The sequence below is a fragment of the Cyprinodon tularosa genome, unplaced genomic scaffold (genome assembly GCF_016077235.1).
Source record: "Cyprinodon tularosa strain WSP-4 unplaced genomic scaffold, ASM1607723v1 ctg432, whole genome shotgun sequence".
Taxonomy (NCBI): Eukaryota; Metazoa; Chordata; class Actinopteri; order Cyprinodontiformes; family Cyprinodontidae; genus Cyprinodon; species Cyprinodon tularosa.
The window spans coordinates 1149068-1167977 of record NW_024039155.1 but is presented as its reverse complement, the minus strand read 5'-3'; the positions used below and the strand labels follow the sequence as shown (position 1 = coordinate 1167977).

At 38.9% G+C, this 18910-nt stretch overlaps 1 protein-coding gene across 1 annotated transcript; it reads right to left on the bottom strand.

The window, feature by feature from the left end:
• Positions 1–8586: 8586 nt before the first annotated feature.
• LOC119792829 (kidney mitochondrial carrier protein 1-like) lies at positions 8587–17224 on the bottom strand. The gene is made up of 5 exons (XM_038299645.1): positions 16992–17224; positions 15046–15184; positions 13507–13601; positions 11009–11094; positions 8587–8784 (listed from the first exon to the last, which is right to left on the bottom strand). Exons 1-5 carry the CDS (start codon positions 17164–17166, stop codon positions 8587–8589), a joined length of 693 nt encoding a protein of 230 aa, XP_038155573.1. The 5' UTR covers positions 17167–17224.
• Positions 17225–18910: the final 1686 nt, after the last annotated feature.

Below are 18910 nucleotides of genomic sequence, written 5' to 3'. Positions count from 1 at the left end.
CTCACATTCAGAGACACACAGGAGCTCTTTCAAGCTGGGCACCGTTTCCTTCACAACAACCAGGAATCAGAATCAGAAAAACTTTAATAATCCCAGGGAGAAATTAATTTCTTTACATTACTCCATCTGTAATAGAGTGACTATAGGACACAATTTCATACAATATATATAGTTAGGGGGTCCCCGCTCCATCTCGCCATCAGTTTGGGGGTCCTTGGTCTGGAAAACATAGAAGACCCCTGTTCTTGAGGGTTTTACTATCCATGTAACTTGTTTGTTAAACCTGCCTGGTATAATTTTCCAGGATTCCAGTATTCCTTTTTAGTATTGAAATGGAATTTCAAATCGAAAAAATTATTAAAATAATAAAAAAACATTTGCACCTTAAAGACTACTTTCCTATTTTTCTTTTAATAATTCCTCATAAAAAAGACCATTCAAGCAGCACATTTTTCCTGATGTTTTTGAGAATATACTGTAGGGGTGAAAGCTGCAGCTGCTACTAGTGTGAAGTGAATGGACAGCAACAAAGCGTTAAAGCAACAATGGGGAAATGCTGTCCCCCTCAATGCTAATGTAAACCCTGGTTGGATAAGGATTCAAAACTGGATATGAAGATGAAATCTGACGCACAGTTTCAGAGTTACAACTGATAAAATAATTGCTGTCTGTGGTTCTACAGTAGGCTATGGTGTAATTGAGCAATATATGAAAAAAAAAAAAAAAGAACTATGAACTAGTTCGTTTTTTGGAACACTTTCCCAACACTGTGTACCGGTATATAAAAAACGCGCCCTATAGTCCGGTGCGCCTTATGTGTGTGTTAAATACAGAAATGGGACACATAACTGAGAGTGCGCCTTTTAGTACGGTGCGCCTTATGGTCGTGAAAATACGGTACCGGTTTTTAATAACTTTTAGCTGTTTAACTTTTTATTGTATTTAAAACCCTTTAACCAAAATACCTTTTTAACAATCACAGCTGGGCTGCTTTTTAACACAGCTTAACTAGCTTTATTTTTATCTCCGTTTAGCTTAACAGCTCATACATTGCCTGTCACAAAATGGCGCCAGCAGCGTTGCCTTTACTTCCTTTTTTTCCACATCTTTCCACATCCCCGAAACTGTTTACCATCTTTCTGACCCATTTAATGTGGTTTATACTCTTTAACTAACCTGTAAAACAGGAGAATGAATGAGACAAGCTACGGGTGAAGTTTCTCCATGCCTCGCTTGAAGAAGCAGAGTCTATGACCTCACTATGCCGTCTCAGTGAGTACTGAGCCACCTTTTGGTGTGAGTGCGCAACTATAACTCAAAGAAATTATTACCCAAAGTCAGTCTTTATATCAAAGTCAAACAAATAATAATGTGAATACACATTAGTGTGTCACACGTATACCAAAAGCTAATCAGACATATACTAATTTATCACAAAAGTATACTTACATAAGTGTCAACAACAAAATGTAATGATTTTATCTAAAGCTCGGATCCACATGCAGTGAAGCCAAACAGAGAGACACAGAGTAAAAGTTTGAACGGGTTTTATTGAAAGGTATTTAGAGTTTAGGGTTTACGCAGAACTCGGACGGAGTGGAATGATGTAGCCGCTGGTTGCAACTCAGCATTCCTGTGGTACTTTAACAGGTCGTGGTGAAGATGAATTCCTTACTCAGACAGTGATCTCAGCGTGCTCAAAGGTGGCTGGATCCAGACCTCCTGTTTGGAATCCGTCGCTCAGTGTAAGACTCAATTGATCCCACTTGGGAGAAGGCGGTCTGAAAAGGTCCAGTTTGCAGGAAGGCTTCCTGCCGAATGGCAAAGAACAAACAAAGTTGAGACTCAGGTAGAAACAAGCGCTCAGTAAAACTCAATGTGATCTCAGCTTGGCTAGAGGACAAAAACTCAAAATGCAAAAAAACTCAGATTAGACTCAGCATAAACAAGGCTTGGCTAGAGTACCCCAAACTGGCAGACACTCTGGCGTCGAAGTAGTGGCAACCAGCAGCTTAAGAGCAACCCGGTGATGAGGCAACAGCTTGCAGGTGTGTGAGGAGGCGAACCGGAGCCAGGCGCCTCCTGGTGGTGGAAGGGAGAAACACAAAAGACGAGACAAACAGACGAACACAAAAACTGGGATCCTGACACAAAAAACATTAAAAAACACTTTATAAAAACAAAATCTAATTTCATGTACAGGTTAACATTTTGCCCTTCTGAGGCTTTGTGAAGGTAAATCTGTTTTGCATGGTCAAATATGGCACCACAGACCTAAAACAGATAATGTGCTGGTTTAATAATGGAGAAGTTAGTAGTCAGTTTTATACTTTTTGTAATATATAAAAACTATTTATTTTATGAGAATGTATTTATTTATGAGTTTATTTTTATATTTTATATATATATTTTATATATTTTGGTTGTAAATTAAAAAAACATCTAGAAAAAGTACACTATATTATTTTTTTATGCAAATCCCAAATTGTTAATTCTTCTTTGCCTTTTCTAAAAGGTGCTTTAAATCAGTCCTACCTGTCGGAGAGGTGTTGTTAAAAAAAAAAAAGTGGCACTAGCACGACTTACACTGAGAGCAACTCCTGCTAAAGTTGGTTCTTGGATTAAGCTTTTTCCTCGGTTCGCTGATTAATTTATTTTCCGGCTTGTCAGGTCAAGCCCCTTTACATGGTTTTTTTTCACCGTTGTTCTTCTTCACGAAAAGAGCAATTCAGTAAAGATCTTACTGAATTGTGTGAAAGCTGCTATTCAAGTTCTACTTTAATTGTCGCCATAATATCTTTACCTCACTGGCTGACTGAATACTAGCTAACATCACCTATATATGACGGATTACGAAAACTAAATAAAAATTAGCAGGTGGACATGTAAAATGCATATTGTGTTGTAATATTGTTAGACTATTGAGCAGTATCAGCCATGCTGCTGGTCTTGTTTGATCCTGCTGCCCACCTGGCGTGCAGCGGTTGACATTCTGCATGAACACAGATGGATCATGGCAGCAGCGACAGGGCAAGAAATAAGACATGGTCTGGTGCGGTTCGCTGAACTCTGACAAAACTATGATCTTGCCAACTGTGCTTGTGCAGAAATGATCTTTGCACTTGCGTAGCTCAGATCTTGCACTTTAAGCTCTACATTGATGGTTTACTCTCAGCAGTTTGGCGCTTGGCCCTCACTACTTAATAAACTATGTATTGTCATTTTTAAATTTGTCTCTGTTTCCTTTAAATTATTCCTTCATTTTAGTTACCATATCCATTCATTTAGGTCTGGATTGGTATGATTTTGCAAGGCAAATAATGTAGGTTCTCTCTGTATTTTTTTTTTTAATCAAAACCTTTGAATTTAAATCTTTACTTTTGACCCATGAGTAGGTGGTAATACAAAAGTGGGAATTCTTAGAAAGCCAAAATTGCCAAAAGTAGAAAAAAATCTTTTCGTTCTTTGCTTTTTTGGAGCAATAAAGATTTTTCATTGATCTGTGTGCAATGCATAATTCATAGTAGTCAGAAAGTTTTTGCTTTTGATTTGGAAACCTTGTACATCTAAAAAAATTCCTTGAATAGTAGATTTTGTTTAGCTTGTCTATTCTTATATTAACCAATATGATGTTTTGAACGTCTGCCTATTTTCACAGCTTTTGTGGGACACTTTTTTCTAAAGTAGGGATTAATTCATAAAATCTTTATTTGAAATCTATGAATTAAAAGTTTTCTGCCCAAAACAGCATTGATGAATTCCATGGCAGCATTCTTATAACCAACAATTGTTGTATCTATGCTAGAGCTGTCAGTCTGGTTAAAGAATCTGGTTGTTATCAAAATTGTAAAGGTTCACTTTCTGGCCAAATAAAATGAATAAAAACTTGACAAAAAGCTTTCTTAAGTTTAGTCGACCTATAACAGACTAAAACTATCTCATATATTGTAATGACTAAAATGCGACAAAGACTAATCATAGTTTTGCGTCTGAAATAAGGACTAAATATAAGGTGGCTGTCCAAAAACAACACTGTTGGCAAACGTTTGGGAAAATCGGGTCTGATTCTCAATTTGGATTTGGGCAATGCTGCTCTTTTCTCTAGGAATCTGGACAAATGTCTTAGGGTTTCTCCAAAACTTAACCATTTCAAGATCCAAAACATGAAGCAGAGCTGCTTAAGTGTTTGGTCTTGGAACAACTATCGGTAATTTCCAGTCCTTACCATTGTGTTGATAGTTATCCGCTTCATATCCTTCCTAGGTGTTGTGTGTCATCATTGCAACGTAAAAAATGTTCACATCACAATGGAACATAAGAACCTTGATATCAAAACACGATGACAACTCTTTATCACGGCTTTGTATCTTTTAGTTAGGCTATAAACTGTTAGTCACAGTCAAGGAAAGGCTTTTGTAAGAAAATAAAAACAAAAAAATTAACTATCTTTAAGTTTCTGTTGTGGCTCTGGTAGTTATGCAGATCGAATCACAAGTATATAGATACAGTCTAAATCTGCATGATGTCTGGATGTATCTTTAAACTTTCTATTGTGTTTGACATTGATAAACCATTGGGGGACAATTTAGGTTATTTCTATTCTATTTCATTCTCTTCCCTTCTCTTATCTTCTATTCTACTCCATTCCAAAAATAAATACAGCACAACCACAAAACTTAATCCCAAACATAAATAAAACTTGATTGCTAAGGAAAAAATAAAAGAAAGAGGCATTATTGTAATCCTCCAAACAAATTTTGTAGTCAGAGTTTGTGATCTCGTCTTTATGTACAATATTGTTTTTTCATCTCATTTACAACTGGACTTTCTTAGCTGAGCTTTCATTCCCAAGCCAAAGTAAAATCTTGGATTGGATAAATGAAAAACATAATTAACAGAGTGTAAATAGAGAGGGTGTCATTCGTGCTTAAATTAGAAGCATTACTTTCAGTCCATGTGACAGAATAAATTTAGTAGCCAACTTTGTATTGTTGTGTTTGTGTTCATGCGACACGACTGTAACAGAATGAATAGAGTGCATGCCAAGGGAAAGAAGGGAAAGGAGCAGTGACAGGATTAGTGCTGAGGAAAATAATTCAGAAACGTGCACGGGAAACACCTCTATTTTTAGCACATGTCCTCAGAGAGCAAAGCAACAGCATAAGCTGACTGATTCCGAATGAGGAGAGTGGGCAGAGGTTTGGAGGGGGGAGTGTATGAATAAAAGAATAAAACCTTTCATTATTTTTAGTTGTCTTGCATTCATATATTCATGATTCTATCCAAATATTGTCATTTCTTGCCTTCAGCGAATCCCCTCCTCTTTTTGTAGCTGCTTGTCATAATTGGGTGCATCAAAGACAACATCGTGGTGTGGTATAACCTGCTCAGTTGTGGCAGGTTAAGCATTCACGTGTTGGAGCAGAAAAAAAACCCGGAAGAAAGTGTGTTTCAGTTTGGGCGATGCAAATGTGTGTATGTGAGGAGTACACACGTCTGTGAGAGTGACAGAGTTGGTGTGTTGCTTCACGGTGAAACATCCTGAAATGGCTTGCCTTGAGGGGTTTGTCAAAGTATGAAGCAAAACGTGACTGTATAGTCAGTGTTTCACGAATGAATGAAAGGAGGCATGAAAGAGGGATAGAGAGTAAGAAAGTAAATGAATTTGAGTGAGAGAACAGGTGAAAGAAGAATGAGGGGGGAAAGATGAATGACTTGCAATGTGAGAGAAAAAAAAAAGGGAAAAGATCCTCAATTAGATGGTCTATGGAGGATGGAGGTTGCACGCGAGTAGGTGGAAGCACTGAACTGTGGAGGCTTAGTCTGTCACGTGCAGAGCTTTTCGATTTGTCTGTTTCTGTGGCCCCACTGAGGCTAAAAATAGAGTGCATATAAATAGAAACTGCTCCTTTTTTTTTTTCTGTCCAAGACAAAACGATCACGGAATCTTTTCCGAAATACTTATAGCACAAAAACATTTTTAAATGGCTTTCCTTCAGATTTCCTTTTTATAAAAATTGCACGTTTGTATTCACTGCAATATCAATGTAAATGAAAATATATGTAATGCTTTTGTAGTATTTATCAAATACTTTACCATAGGACAACCTAATTTGTTTTGAAACCAATGAGAAAAATTACGTGTTAAAAAACTTCAAAGCTTTGTAGATTAGTATAACTTTTTAAAGGAGAAGTTCGGTTTTTAACACTTTTAGCCCATTTTCTGTAGTGTCCAGGATGAAATCGAATGATCGACACCAAAATTTTGACAATTGGTCCTGTCTCTGCTTTTTGGCTCATTTAGAATCCACCCCTGGCTGCTTTAGAATGGCTACCATAGAGCATGTCCGATAATGTCCTTAAAACAACCTTAAACGTTCTTTTTTTAAAATATGCTACTCACCGGGTCGTCAGCGCTGTTCAATGACGTTCCAAAAAAAGTTTCGTGAAGAAAAAACGTTCCTGTAGTGTTTTATTTAGCATTTTGTAAATCCCATTGAGTTCTGTTGGAATAGTCAATATTCCCCTGCCACCGGAAACGGAAATGGGGCCTGTTTACACAGTTGTAGTCTTTTCGCTTCACTCTGTGTACTCCGACGTCGAGGTGCTAACGTCTCTGTGAAACACTTTAAAAAACTCTGAAAATGGAATACGAAAGGTGGATTCTTGATTCTCGACGTCGGAGTACACAGAGTGAAGCGAAAAGACTGATCTAACTGATCTACTATGTCATTTGGAGGTTGAGTAAAAATACAATAAACAGTATACTGTAATTTAACCTATTCTAACACACTGTAGCTATTTATTTTGTAAGTTTCATAACAAAAAATATTAAATCTGTTCTTATGATCATGGGTTATAAGTAGATCAGTTGCTCAGCACTTGAGTAGCCTTTTTACCAAGAACACTTTTACTTGACTAAAAATATAATGAAGCAGTCCTAAGTTTACTTATGTACAATTTTTGGTTACTCTACTCGCCTGTCTACAAGAAGAGACAGAACAAACTGTTGCTCAGGAAGATTATGTCTTTTGCAGCAAGATGCTATATATCTATGTTTGTAATGGAGAGTGTGACCTCTTCTTCTATCATCTGCTGGGGTAACAGCATCAGATCAAATTACTTAAACAAGCTCAACAAACTAATAAAGAAGACAAGCTCTGTTTTAGTAACTCACCTCCAGAGGTGATTTCAGGAAGAACAATTTTTCATAAAGTGAAAGAAATTATTGACAACCGTGATCATCCACTTCAGAAAATTATTAAATAACAACAGTGTCTCCAGTAAAAGGCTTATCCAGATCCGGTGCAATGCAGAATGCTATAGAAGGTACTGCCTGCCTGCAGCATTTATTAACACCTACAACTGGTTAAAAAAAAACAAAAAACTATGAGTTATTGTAATTTTTCATTATATATATATATATATATATATATATATATATATATATATATATATATTTACAATTTAATTTTTTTTTTGTGAAATTAAGTTTTAATGCAAAATTTATAATTTAGAAATCTGTTATTAACAGTTTGATAGGAATCTGATGTTTCAACTAGGAAATCCTATTTTAGGATCTGGATCAACACAGAGAAGAGTGCCTATTTAACCTAAATATGGAGGGTTTGTTTGGAGGTTTTTTGAGGACCCAAAATGAGAGGCTGAGAGGAGGGGTGAGTTCTTGGGATGATTTGATGGGGATAACACAGGTAGCAAAACTAGGAATCCAAAAATTCCAACTAATAAATGTTAAACAATACAGGAATCAAAAATCCAACATTAAAAATTAACAATAACCAGAACCTTGGAGAGATCAGGGGGAAAACTATTCACAAGGAGCCAGGGTGAGACAAAGTAAGACAGGAATCAGCACTGTTGGACTGCAGAGGGAGTGCATTTAATTGATGTATGAACAAACGGCTGGACTAGTAGGTTGATAGTTTTTGGGAGTGTAGTTAGTGCGGTTTAGTATTTTGGGGCTCTTTGTTATGGGGCTTGTGGTATTATATATTGGACTATGTAATCTACGCAATCGCTTAAATGGGGTTGGAGTGTGTGGACTCAGCGTATAGTGTGTTACCAATGATACCTTTTGTTTATTAATGAACTTTAATAAACCTGACGCCTTTAAAGATCGACTGGATTTTATACTGAGATTCATATTTTCATAGACTATGCTTCAGAGAACTAGATTTGGACCCAGTCGTATTTCTCTCACTTGGACTCGTTTTGGACCCTAGGCTCTGTTTGGCGTGTTCACGTATAAAGGTAGTTTGTCCCAATAATGTTAAGAGCTAGGAGGAAGCGCCCTCCAACCCTTAAAATTATCCCTTCAGACTTTGTCAGGTCGGGAGCCGACGTCCAAGCGGAGCAGCTTCCCAGAACTCATTCAGTGAAAGAAAAATGTCGTCCGGCTGTTAAAAATGTAAGTATAATTCTACAATTAAACACGCATTTTAAAAACAATATGTTGGGAAATATGTTAGACATAAATACAACCGAATTCCTTACTGTTGTGTTAAAACATGAATATTATAAAATCACCATTTCTGGTAATACACCAATCTACCAGGGTTTTTTGTTTTAAAGGTAAAGTAGGATGATTATGATCAGGGTGGGGTTGGTTGGAGGTTGATTGTTCCAAACATAAAGGCAGCAGAGATGGCAGAAGTATGAGGAACTCACTCTCCACAGCCCCCTGGTGCCCTCTGTCTGATAGATGTTGATGAAGTTGGACATCATGCTGCCTTGTAACAGGCTGCCCTGTGCCTGCATTCTGATCTGAAATAAAAACAGTAGAAAAAAGAAAGTATTTCAATCAAACAAGTTTTATTTTTTACTGATTTATATTAATACTTCAAGTAAATCCATTGATTAAATCACTGCACAGATCTAAGGTTAATTAGCTGCCAGCTGTAATAGTTGGACCAGCAGATTTCATGAGAAACTGGGAGCAGATTTTCCTTATTACCGTAATTCCCAGACTATAAGCCACTACTATTTCCCCTCACTTCGAACTATGCAGCTTATAAGAAGGTGCGGCTTTTCTGTGGATTTTTCCTAAACCCCAGAGGGGGAAGACGAAGTTGGAAGTTAAAGAATAAAGAAGGCCTGGTTCTCCTCCCCCAGCAGTGTGTCGCAGTTATTTTGATTTCTGCCCAATATTGAAGCGTCGTCTGCGCTATGCTATTCAACGCCACAACGCCAGAGGGCCAATCAGGAACTAGCTGAGGGTCTAGATACGGCCGAGGCGGAGAGGAAGTGGGGGCAAGTCTTTGCGGCAACGGAGGGACATGAGGGCTAAAAAGAGCGGGGATCCAGGTGGGAAAAGGGTCCCAGCGTTCTCACGCTCCTCGCTCTGCTAGCTGCTCCATCTTCACCAGTCGTTTTCCACAATGGCGGCCAGACAAACAAAACCAGGCGGTAAGGAACCAAACAGGAAATACGCATAGAGTAGAGCGGATGTAGATTTGACCAATCAGAGGCCTCCTGTCTGCGGTCACCTACAGTTAGGGAGAGGTGCAGCAGAGTGTCTGAGGAGGGGGCGGGGCATATCTGCGTCAACTGCGACACACGCAGACCACCTGGTTTATGAGCATAAATCAGCCTTAAGGTGCTAAGAACAGGTTAGCAGCAGGTATGAATGAGAACTAATGTCCCAAACTCACACATTTTGACATTTATTTGCTGCATTAAAGCTGCTGAACCAATGAAGAGCCTGGGCTGAACCCCTGCAGAGCTGAAATAAAGAGCTGATGAAGCTATCAAGCTAATGGGAGCTAGCATTCTCCTCCTCTAGGGGCTATATGTAGAGCTCCCCCTACAGGTTTGGTGGGTCTCACTACCCGATCCGTCCTGCACAAACAAAATAACTTCCAGGGAGGCAATACTTTGTTTTCTCATTTTTTTTTTATCCTTTTGTCTTTTTAAGGCATGGTGTTATTTTTGAATATTTTTGTATTAAATAAATAAAATAAATAAATAAATTATATATATATATATATATATATTGAATATTTTAAAAACAAAAAGTACTACATTAAAAATACCACTTGAATAACCTTTGGAACATTACTGGTACTACTGAGAGCATGTCCAATGATGACGCCACGAAATAAAACGTATCCATTTATTCCAGAGAAGTCTTCAATATTTTCTATAGGATGTAGTTTAGCATTCTTTAATGTTTTAAGTATATAGACTATTTTCAGAACTGTTATTACATAGTTTTTAGGCGATACGGATCTTATTATTCTTTTCATGCATGCGCAGGACGGATCGTGCTTCCAGGACGGATGGTGCTTCCAGGACGGATCGTGCTTCCAGGACGGATGGCGCTTCCAGGAAGGATGGCGCTTCCAGGAAGGATGGCGCTTCCAGGACGGATGGCGCTTCCAGGACGGATGGCGCTTCCAGGACGGATGGCGCTTCCAGGACGGATGGCGCTTCCAGGACGGATGGCGCTTCCAGGAAGGATGGCGCTTCCAGGAAGGATGGCGCTTCCAGGACGGATGGCGCTTCCAGGACGGATGGCGCTTCCAGGACGGATCGTGCTTCCAGGACCGATGGCGCTTCCAGGACCGATCGCGCTTCCAGGACGGATCGCGCTTCCAGGACGGATCGCGCTTCCAGGATGGATCGCTTCCAGGACCGATCGTGCTTCCAGGACGGATCGCGCTTCCAGGACGGATGGCGCTTCCAGGACGGATCGCGCTTCCAGGACAGATCGGGTGAAGACAATGGGAAACAGTTCAGTAGATGTCAGCGGCTTATAGCGCCCGGAGCGGTGTTTATATTTACTTTTCCAATTTAAAAAAAATGTAGGGGGTGTGGTTTACAGAGCGATGCGATCTATAGTCTGGAAAACACGGTAGTTACTACATACTGACATTATTTACCTAAATACAACCTAAAAGTTGACATGTCACGCCAACTAACCAACAAAGAACAGCTTTTATGTATCATCAAACAGGGACATGTTGCTAAGGTTAGCACCAACAATCACCTTGAGGACGTCGGTGGGGTTGGCCAGCATGGAGGACATCACTCCGGATACGACCCCACAGAACACGTTGATGATCATCGTCTCGTCTGCGAACCCAGACACAAAGTTGGCGTCATTGCAGTTCTTTCAATTTTTAAACATTACAACAGATCCAGATGAAAAATATTCATGTTTTTTTCTGACGTACTGATTTTGTTTTTGTTTTTAATGGTTTTATGTCCCGTTTCAAACAGGGCAGAGTGAGGACTGTTTAAATTTCAATATTGGGACATAAGAGATGAACTGATTTTTCAGCTTGATCAGATCTACAGTCTGAATTCCCCGTATTTAATCTTCATACTGTCAGTAAAAATCACTAAACCTGAGCCCTACCAGCTCAGTGTCTGCAATACTGGAAGGAATCAATGCATTACTGTGGTTTTTCAACAATACTACAGGAACTTTTCTCAGTCTGGCGTTAAACAGACGAGCATGTTGTTGCTGATGGCAGGTAGTGCTGACAGATAAAGAATAAAGACGGAACCAGTCAGTAGGAAAAAGGCAATGGGGTGGGGGGGGGATCAAGAGTGACCATAAACATCCTGAGAGTCTGAAAAACATCGTGGCGCCGCTTATTTACGACTAAGTGAAGCTATAAGTAATTTGGATATCACCTGAAATCCCTTTGTGTAAACTGGAGATAAAGAAATGACTCCACCACCCCCCCCCCCTCCATCTCTTTATGCAAGCTTCAAATAACAGCCAATCTTTCACATCACTTATAATACATTTTTATTCACACTTCCATTGATGAAAACTGTGAGGGCAACAGGATGGATTCACTCCAAACAAACATTTCCTTTTTCTGGAACTGGTTTTAATCCCATTTGGTTTGTAAAGCAGTGGGGCAGCAGATTGTTTGGGCTGCTCCACCAGAGGAAACAAAACTTTAGACCTGCTTTAAGTAAATATTCAAAGACTCGTATATCTCTAAAGTAAGATGAAAACTGGATTACAATCTTTTTTTCTGCTTAGGGTATAAGTAGAAGCTGAAGAGGCGAAAAACACTTATAAATGAATGCTTGCAGCCGTTACAAAGCCCTCTAAGGTGGTTAGAGTCTACAGATTGGGACTGTCAGCCGCATGAGGAGATAAACTTCTGTGTAGATATAACTATCCCCACCAGAAGGTATAAGCCAAGGGTCACCAACCTTTTCAAGAAGAAAGAGCCTTCAGGAAGGAAGACGGGGAATTACTGAGTATACAGATAAGGCAAAAGAAAGCAAGGAGGAGGATGGAGTAATCCAGCAGAATAATATCAGAGATGAAGAAGAGGACAGGCTTCAAGCAGGAGGAGGACAGAGAGATGGAGGTCTGGATGGAGCCAATTCGCTGCAACAGAAGATCCTTCCTCTCTGCAGCCGTCTGCATCTACAACATCCAAACCAACGCGTCACCGCCGCCACATTTATTTTCCTTTAGGGATCAATAGTCTATTTTAGATTCGTTTGGGTTTAGCAGGCCAGTATTTCTTTGTTTTCCCCCAGCAAAAATTAACCTCCTTTGTCTTTTTAAATATATATTTATTCACTAACAAAATGTGCAAAAACTACATAATTAAAAAATGACACAACAGCAGGACGTGGGACAAAACCTTTGTCTGCAAACAGAGAGCTACTGGCATGCGCATTTATAAAATGTTTTATACTTTAACATGACAAAGTTCCTTTTAGTTTCCTCCATTTTGTAATTGTTGTGACATTTATTTCTATTCAGCGAAGCAGAATCTCATCTAATGTCCTAATCTCAAACTCAACAATGGAACTTTTACAAATATCCTAAAAGTTTCACATCTAAAATAAATCAACAGCAATGCCATAAAATACAAGAAAAGTTTTGCTTTTTCATCCACAGAAAGGAGGTTCACTGGAAAAATGGAAATCTAAATAAGTCATTTTCTCTTAAAATAAGTATATTTTTGTTTTTGAATTAAGGAGGTAAGTGAGACACAGGAACAAGAAAAATTACATTTAAAATAAGAAAAAACAATTCCATTGTATTATTTGAAGTGCATATTTTCTAATTATCTTATTTTACCTGCCTAAATTAAGGCTAAATACACTAAAATTATTTTTACATTTTTTACAGTGTTGAAGTTTTTAGATCTATTTCATTTGTTGCAACAAATAAAATACCTCTTAATATTTTATACTCTATTAAAGATGCTGAGCATTTTAAGGGAAAATAGTCTGATTCTAAACTCAGTTTATCACATTCAAAATGTCAGAGGTTTAAAGATGCACAGTCAAATGAAGCCTTAACAAAAAGACCAAATACCAGATTATAAACTAAGGTTTTATTCACCACGTGTGCTTTGTTGATGCAGCTATGAAATAAAAATGTTCTTAACTTTTTTAAATCCAGATTTTAAAAAACATTATTTAATTGGTAATCATTTCATGATAAGGTTTCATCCGACCCAAAGTTTCTGGAAGTAAATTAAAAGAGAGTAAAGTTACCTTCTGGCTGACTGACGAAGAGCCGCTTCAGAGAATTGTACGTTCCTATTTTGATGGTGCCGTATGAAGCTTGTCTCAGAAGGGCCGGGGAAATCCTAGGAAAAACATACAATTGATCTGATGACGTAAAGTTTATGATTTTCTCATTTCACTGATACAACCCATTAAGTCTTAGTAAAGTGTTATTATCTCTATTCTCCCACTCTGCAGAATCTGTTAGTTCAATCTCTAACGTTCTGCTCTCTCTGCTTTTTCTCATAGTAGCTTCATCTGGTCTGTTCCTGTTTGGCTGTGACTCCATCCTGGAGAGAAATATCAGCTGTGCTGCTGCCATCAACACCTTTGTTTCTAGATGTTGGAGCTTGGCCTGTTTTTCAGTGTGGTCCTGTTTCTCTGACTGTGACTAACTGGATGTGCTCTCTTCATCCTCTGACATGGGAGCTGGCTCGGAGCTCGTCTGCCTGGCTGTGTGTTTCCTGGACGGGGCCGCCTGTGGAGCTGGTTGACAGTTGCCTTTTGTATCTATGCTTCTTTTTCTATGTCTGCTTCTGTCTCCTTGAACCCCAGTGGGCCTCAGCAGATGGCCGCTCACACTGAGCCTGGTTCTGCTGGAGGTTTCTTCCTGTTCAAGGGGAGTTTTCCTCTCCACTGTCGCTACAAGCATGCTTAGTGTGAGGGATTGCTGAAGAGTCAATGAGTCGATGCAATCAGCTGGTTTTCCTTAGATAGAAAACTTTGAATCAATCTGACTGGATGATCTGGTGAACTGGAAAGTGACCTGAGATGACATGATGTGAATTGGAGCTATAGAAATAAACTGAATAGAATTGAAATAAAATGTAAACAAACAGGCTGGTGTTCCAGGTTAACTGATTCTACCATAGTCCTCAAAAGGTATAAGCCAAGGGTCACCAACCTTTTCAAGACTTCATGGGTACCTATGAACTGGAGGGGTCAGAGGTCACCTACACTTCACACATCATAAGCATATTTTTATTTTAAAATTTTCTTTTAGATATTGTAATTTTGAAATCTTTATAAATGCTGAAATGCCCTTTATGGTTCATATAAAATTCTCTATGAATGATTAACAGAGAAGAGAAACAGAAAAAGAAAGTGTTTCAAACTTGGTGATTGTTTGGTTTTTAGAAAACATTTTTTACATTCATTCTGTATTTTTAAACAAGTTTTGAAGAGTTATAGCTGTTTTTATTTCTTTTTATATTTCTATTTTTCATTGTAAAATTCTTGCTGTTGTGTTTTTAGGTTTAGACATTTTTTAGCTCTGTCCAGGGAAAACAGATGAAAAATAGCCTTTTGGCTAATTGTGGTGCGTTTGCTGGAAGGCTTATTAATGAACAATGTCTCTGTCAGATAAACAAATAAAAAAGACAGAACACCCCATGTGGCCCTTGGGGGCCCCTTGGTGCCTGCATGCACGGCGTTGGTGACCCCTGGTATAAACAATCTGCTCATATAGGAAAGATTGCATTTAGTCAGAAAAAGAAGGAAACGTGAGCGGAAATACCCACAGCGTACCCAGAGTACAGCGCCCGGATCCCCTCCTCCTGGCCGATCCTGAAGAGCGCGTGGAACATGCCCCTGTAGCGCACCTCGGTGTACTGGGACTGACCCTGCACCTGTAGGCGGGTCTTAGTCAGGTCGATGGGAAATGTCCCTGAAGATGAAAAATAGAAGCAATGATTAAAAATTAAACGTGTTAACTCCTAAAAACACCCGATTATGACTTAGTTATCTAGACTGACTTACAAAGTCCCACCGTTTGGCATTTTACTAACAATAAACCTTATTTTGCCATTAGGGGAAAAAATAACATCCATCAAATCAAATACAAGCTGTCTGAATATTTTTACACATTTTAAATGTACAAACTTAAAACTTTTAATAGATTTTATTGTGACTTTATGCGCTAGACTAAGAAACTGCTAAATATTAAGTGGAATCTTGCTCTGTTTTTACCATTTTTAACGTGAAAATCAGAAATTTGCAGCATCCTTTTTGAGGATGAAAAAAACAAATATTTAGTGAAATGACTTTAGCTGCAGTAACAGCTGTGAATCTTTGGAGCCACGTCTCTTTCACATCTACAGACTGGGATTTTGTTCCATCGTCTTTCCAAAACAGCTCAAACTCAGTCAAGAAAGATGGAGATTTTCTGTGAAATTGATTTTCTAACTCCTGTCACATATTTTCATTTGGATTTAAGTAAAGCTTTGACTGGGATGTTTTAGGGATGCACTGATAGATCAGCCAAACTATATTTTAACTATGTCTTGCTTTCATCCATTCATTTCTTTCTGCCAATATTTTCATGTTTGTAATATGAGTGACGTCCAAAGCATGGTATTGTTTTGTAAACTAACTCTACTTTAAACTTTTCCATAATTGTTCCTCTTTGTTCCAATGCCTTTATAACACTTTTTGTTCTCTACCTCTGAGATCTTCAAAGAGCAGTTGCATTTACACCGAGATCAATCTAAACACAGTTAAATTCGATTCATTGGTGATTAAATAGGCAACTTCCGAATGTGATTCATGCACTGAATTTTATCTAAACATAAAGCAATGGGAGCTGAATACAACAGAGCGCTATCTTTTTTTTATTTTTACCTGTAAAACTATAAAATCAATTAATCGCTTACTTTCACTACACAATCAAAACCGCTTGGTGTTGGTCTACGCCTGCCGAAGACACAGACGTCCATCCCCGTGAACACTGGGACGGAACTCAATGGGAAAGGAAAGGATTCTGATTTCAACCGCTGCGTATATTAGCTGCGACATATGAACCAAGATGCTATGACCGAAAACATTTGATTGACAGATGACCGTTGATATATGATTGGCTGAATTTAGGTGTTCAGGCTGACGTAGAACTAACTGGCCTGCAGAAGATAACGAAGCAAAGACAGATTTTAAGACAGGATTTTTAAAAAATAGAAATGTTTTAACTTTTGGAACAATATGGTCTGATAAAGAGGACATTTATATACATGTTTAAGCCAGAATGATTTGACGTTTAAATATGATTTCCCTGCCACTTTAAAGTTTGTCCTGAATGATTCCCTTTCAGGAAAAGAACAGGAGAGAGAAAGCTTGAAGGTGCAGACACAGAGCTTTCCTTTAACAACTCTAACCTACTGATATGGAGTGAGAGATGCAAATTAGACCAACCGCCTTTCTGCTGGATCCTTCACTTTGTTAACTGTGGACATCTAATCCCAACTTATTCAAGAGCTTAATTTAATTTTGTCTTTAAATTTATCCGACAGCATCAGTTACCCTGTGAAACCAGAGTCATCATCCCTCTGCTGCAGCTGCTGCTGACAGCTCTAAGGTTCAGAAGCTGGTTACCATGGATGCATTAGTGGGGCAGATAAATAGACACAGTGTTTGCACAATATTCCAGTTAAAAAATGAAAAAGATGGAAGCGATGATCTCTGCGCTTTGCTGCATCACGTACCGAATTCTGCGACAATCGAGGCCATTCCTCCGTAGATGAAGGGCTTCCAGTTTAAGTTGACCATCTCTGTGTCGGCGGCCGCTTCCACCTGCTGCAGTCCGGCTATGAAGAGGAGAAAGCCCAGGCAGAGGTCAACATAATGCTGCTGACAGCACAGCATGTCGACCGACATCATGATGCTACTGATCAACAAGCCTCCACAGCATCAGCATCCAGCATACTGCGCCGGAAACACAGCAAACGCGCTAAGGGGAGGTCCTTAGACCGCGCCTCATTCCCATTGGCTGAGAGTCCAATCAGTCAATAAGCTCTGCGATATGATTGGCTGTTTGAGCGCGTCATGTAGGGGGAGGTTGACACACAGCAACAGTGTCACGAGTGAAATAATTGAATAATAACGCCGAAACATCACTAAAGTTTTACTTAACTCACAGTTTCACGTTTAAGGTACAATTTGAGTGAAATAAAAAGTGTTTCTTTTAGCTTGTTTTTAATATTGAAGGTTGTCTGACTGCTCGGCTCCAGCAGAAGGCTGCTGTGTTAATATGCTAACGAGCAGTTAGCTAACACTTGGAGGTTAGCGGCGGCAGTTGGGTAGATATCTGAACAAAGTCTCCTACCTTCTGCGAGGTCAAACAATCCCAAACGTTTGGTGCTATTTGGTTTTCTTTTCCATGACTTAATCCGGTCGCTTTCAGGGACTTTTTAAAATGAAAGAAGGAAACTTCTCGTCTTCCGTTGGCTTCCCATTTCAGCTTGTGTCAAATGATGGCAAAATGATGAGGTTCGACTTCTTCTTCTTCTTATGAGATTTTATGGCGGTTGGCAGACTTGTGAATTGTGCATTACCGCCACCAACTGATATGGAGTAAAGCAAGAAAACAGGAAACGATTCACCCCCCCCCCCCCCCCCCCAAAAAAAAAAAAAACCTGTGTAACTTAAACCAACATAATACTAAATCACATTTGCCCATATAATTTTAATTTACTCTAGGTCATCGTAATTCTGCCAGTTTCTGATGGTCCCATCGGTCCTCCCATCATGCTTCCAACCATCTCCCAGTTCAAATCTTTAATGTCCAGATATTTTTCTGCAGCCTTCACTATTATTTTGTTTTTTTCAGTTTTTTTTGTTGTCTGTGCAGTACAATTAATCACTTCTACCATGAAAAGAACAAAATTTGTCTTTTTAACAATTAGTGAGTCTTCATCAATTTTTGGAGATTTCTCTAGAGGTTTGGAATTTGCTGTGTGTTGAACTGTAGGTTTGGGTTTTTCTGACTGAGATGGGATCCTTTTTGCAGCTTCAGCGTAGGTTATTCCGAGCTCAAATTTCATTTTTTTAATTTCCTCAGACCTTTTGCTTGCTTCACAGCCGCGATAAGCAGCAGTATGTTCTCCACCACAATTACAGCATTTTATTTTAGCTTCTTTTCCACATTTTCCGTACTCATGTTCTCCTGCACACCTTCCACACCTCTGTTTCCCTTTACAAACTGCTGCAATGTGACCGAATTTTTGGCATTTGAAACATCTCAATGGTGGAGGATTGTAGATTTTGACATTATAGCTTATGTAACCGATGAATACTTTGCTTGGTAATTGCTCTTCTTCGAATTTAATTAACACCGATAAACTGTCAGATCTTTCTCCGTTTCTTGTTGTTTTTAACCTTTTTACTTCTTTTACTTTTGCACCGCTTATGTTTTCCAGAATCTCTTTTTCAGAAATTTTTAGAGGAACTCCTCCAATGACTCCCCTGCTGATCTTTTTGTTCTCCATTAGGCTGCACTGAACTCTTATCCCGTCAATTTTGTTGATCTGTATTGCTTTGCCTTGCTGGGCGCTGTCTCTGCAGTTAATTAGCAGGTCTCCACTGTACAGAATTCTGGCACCTCTGACTTCTCCGACAAGTTTAT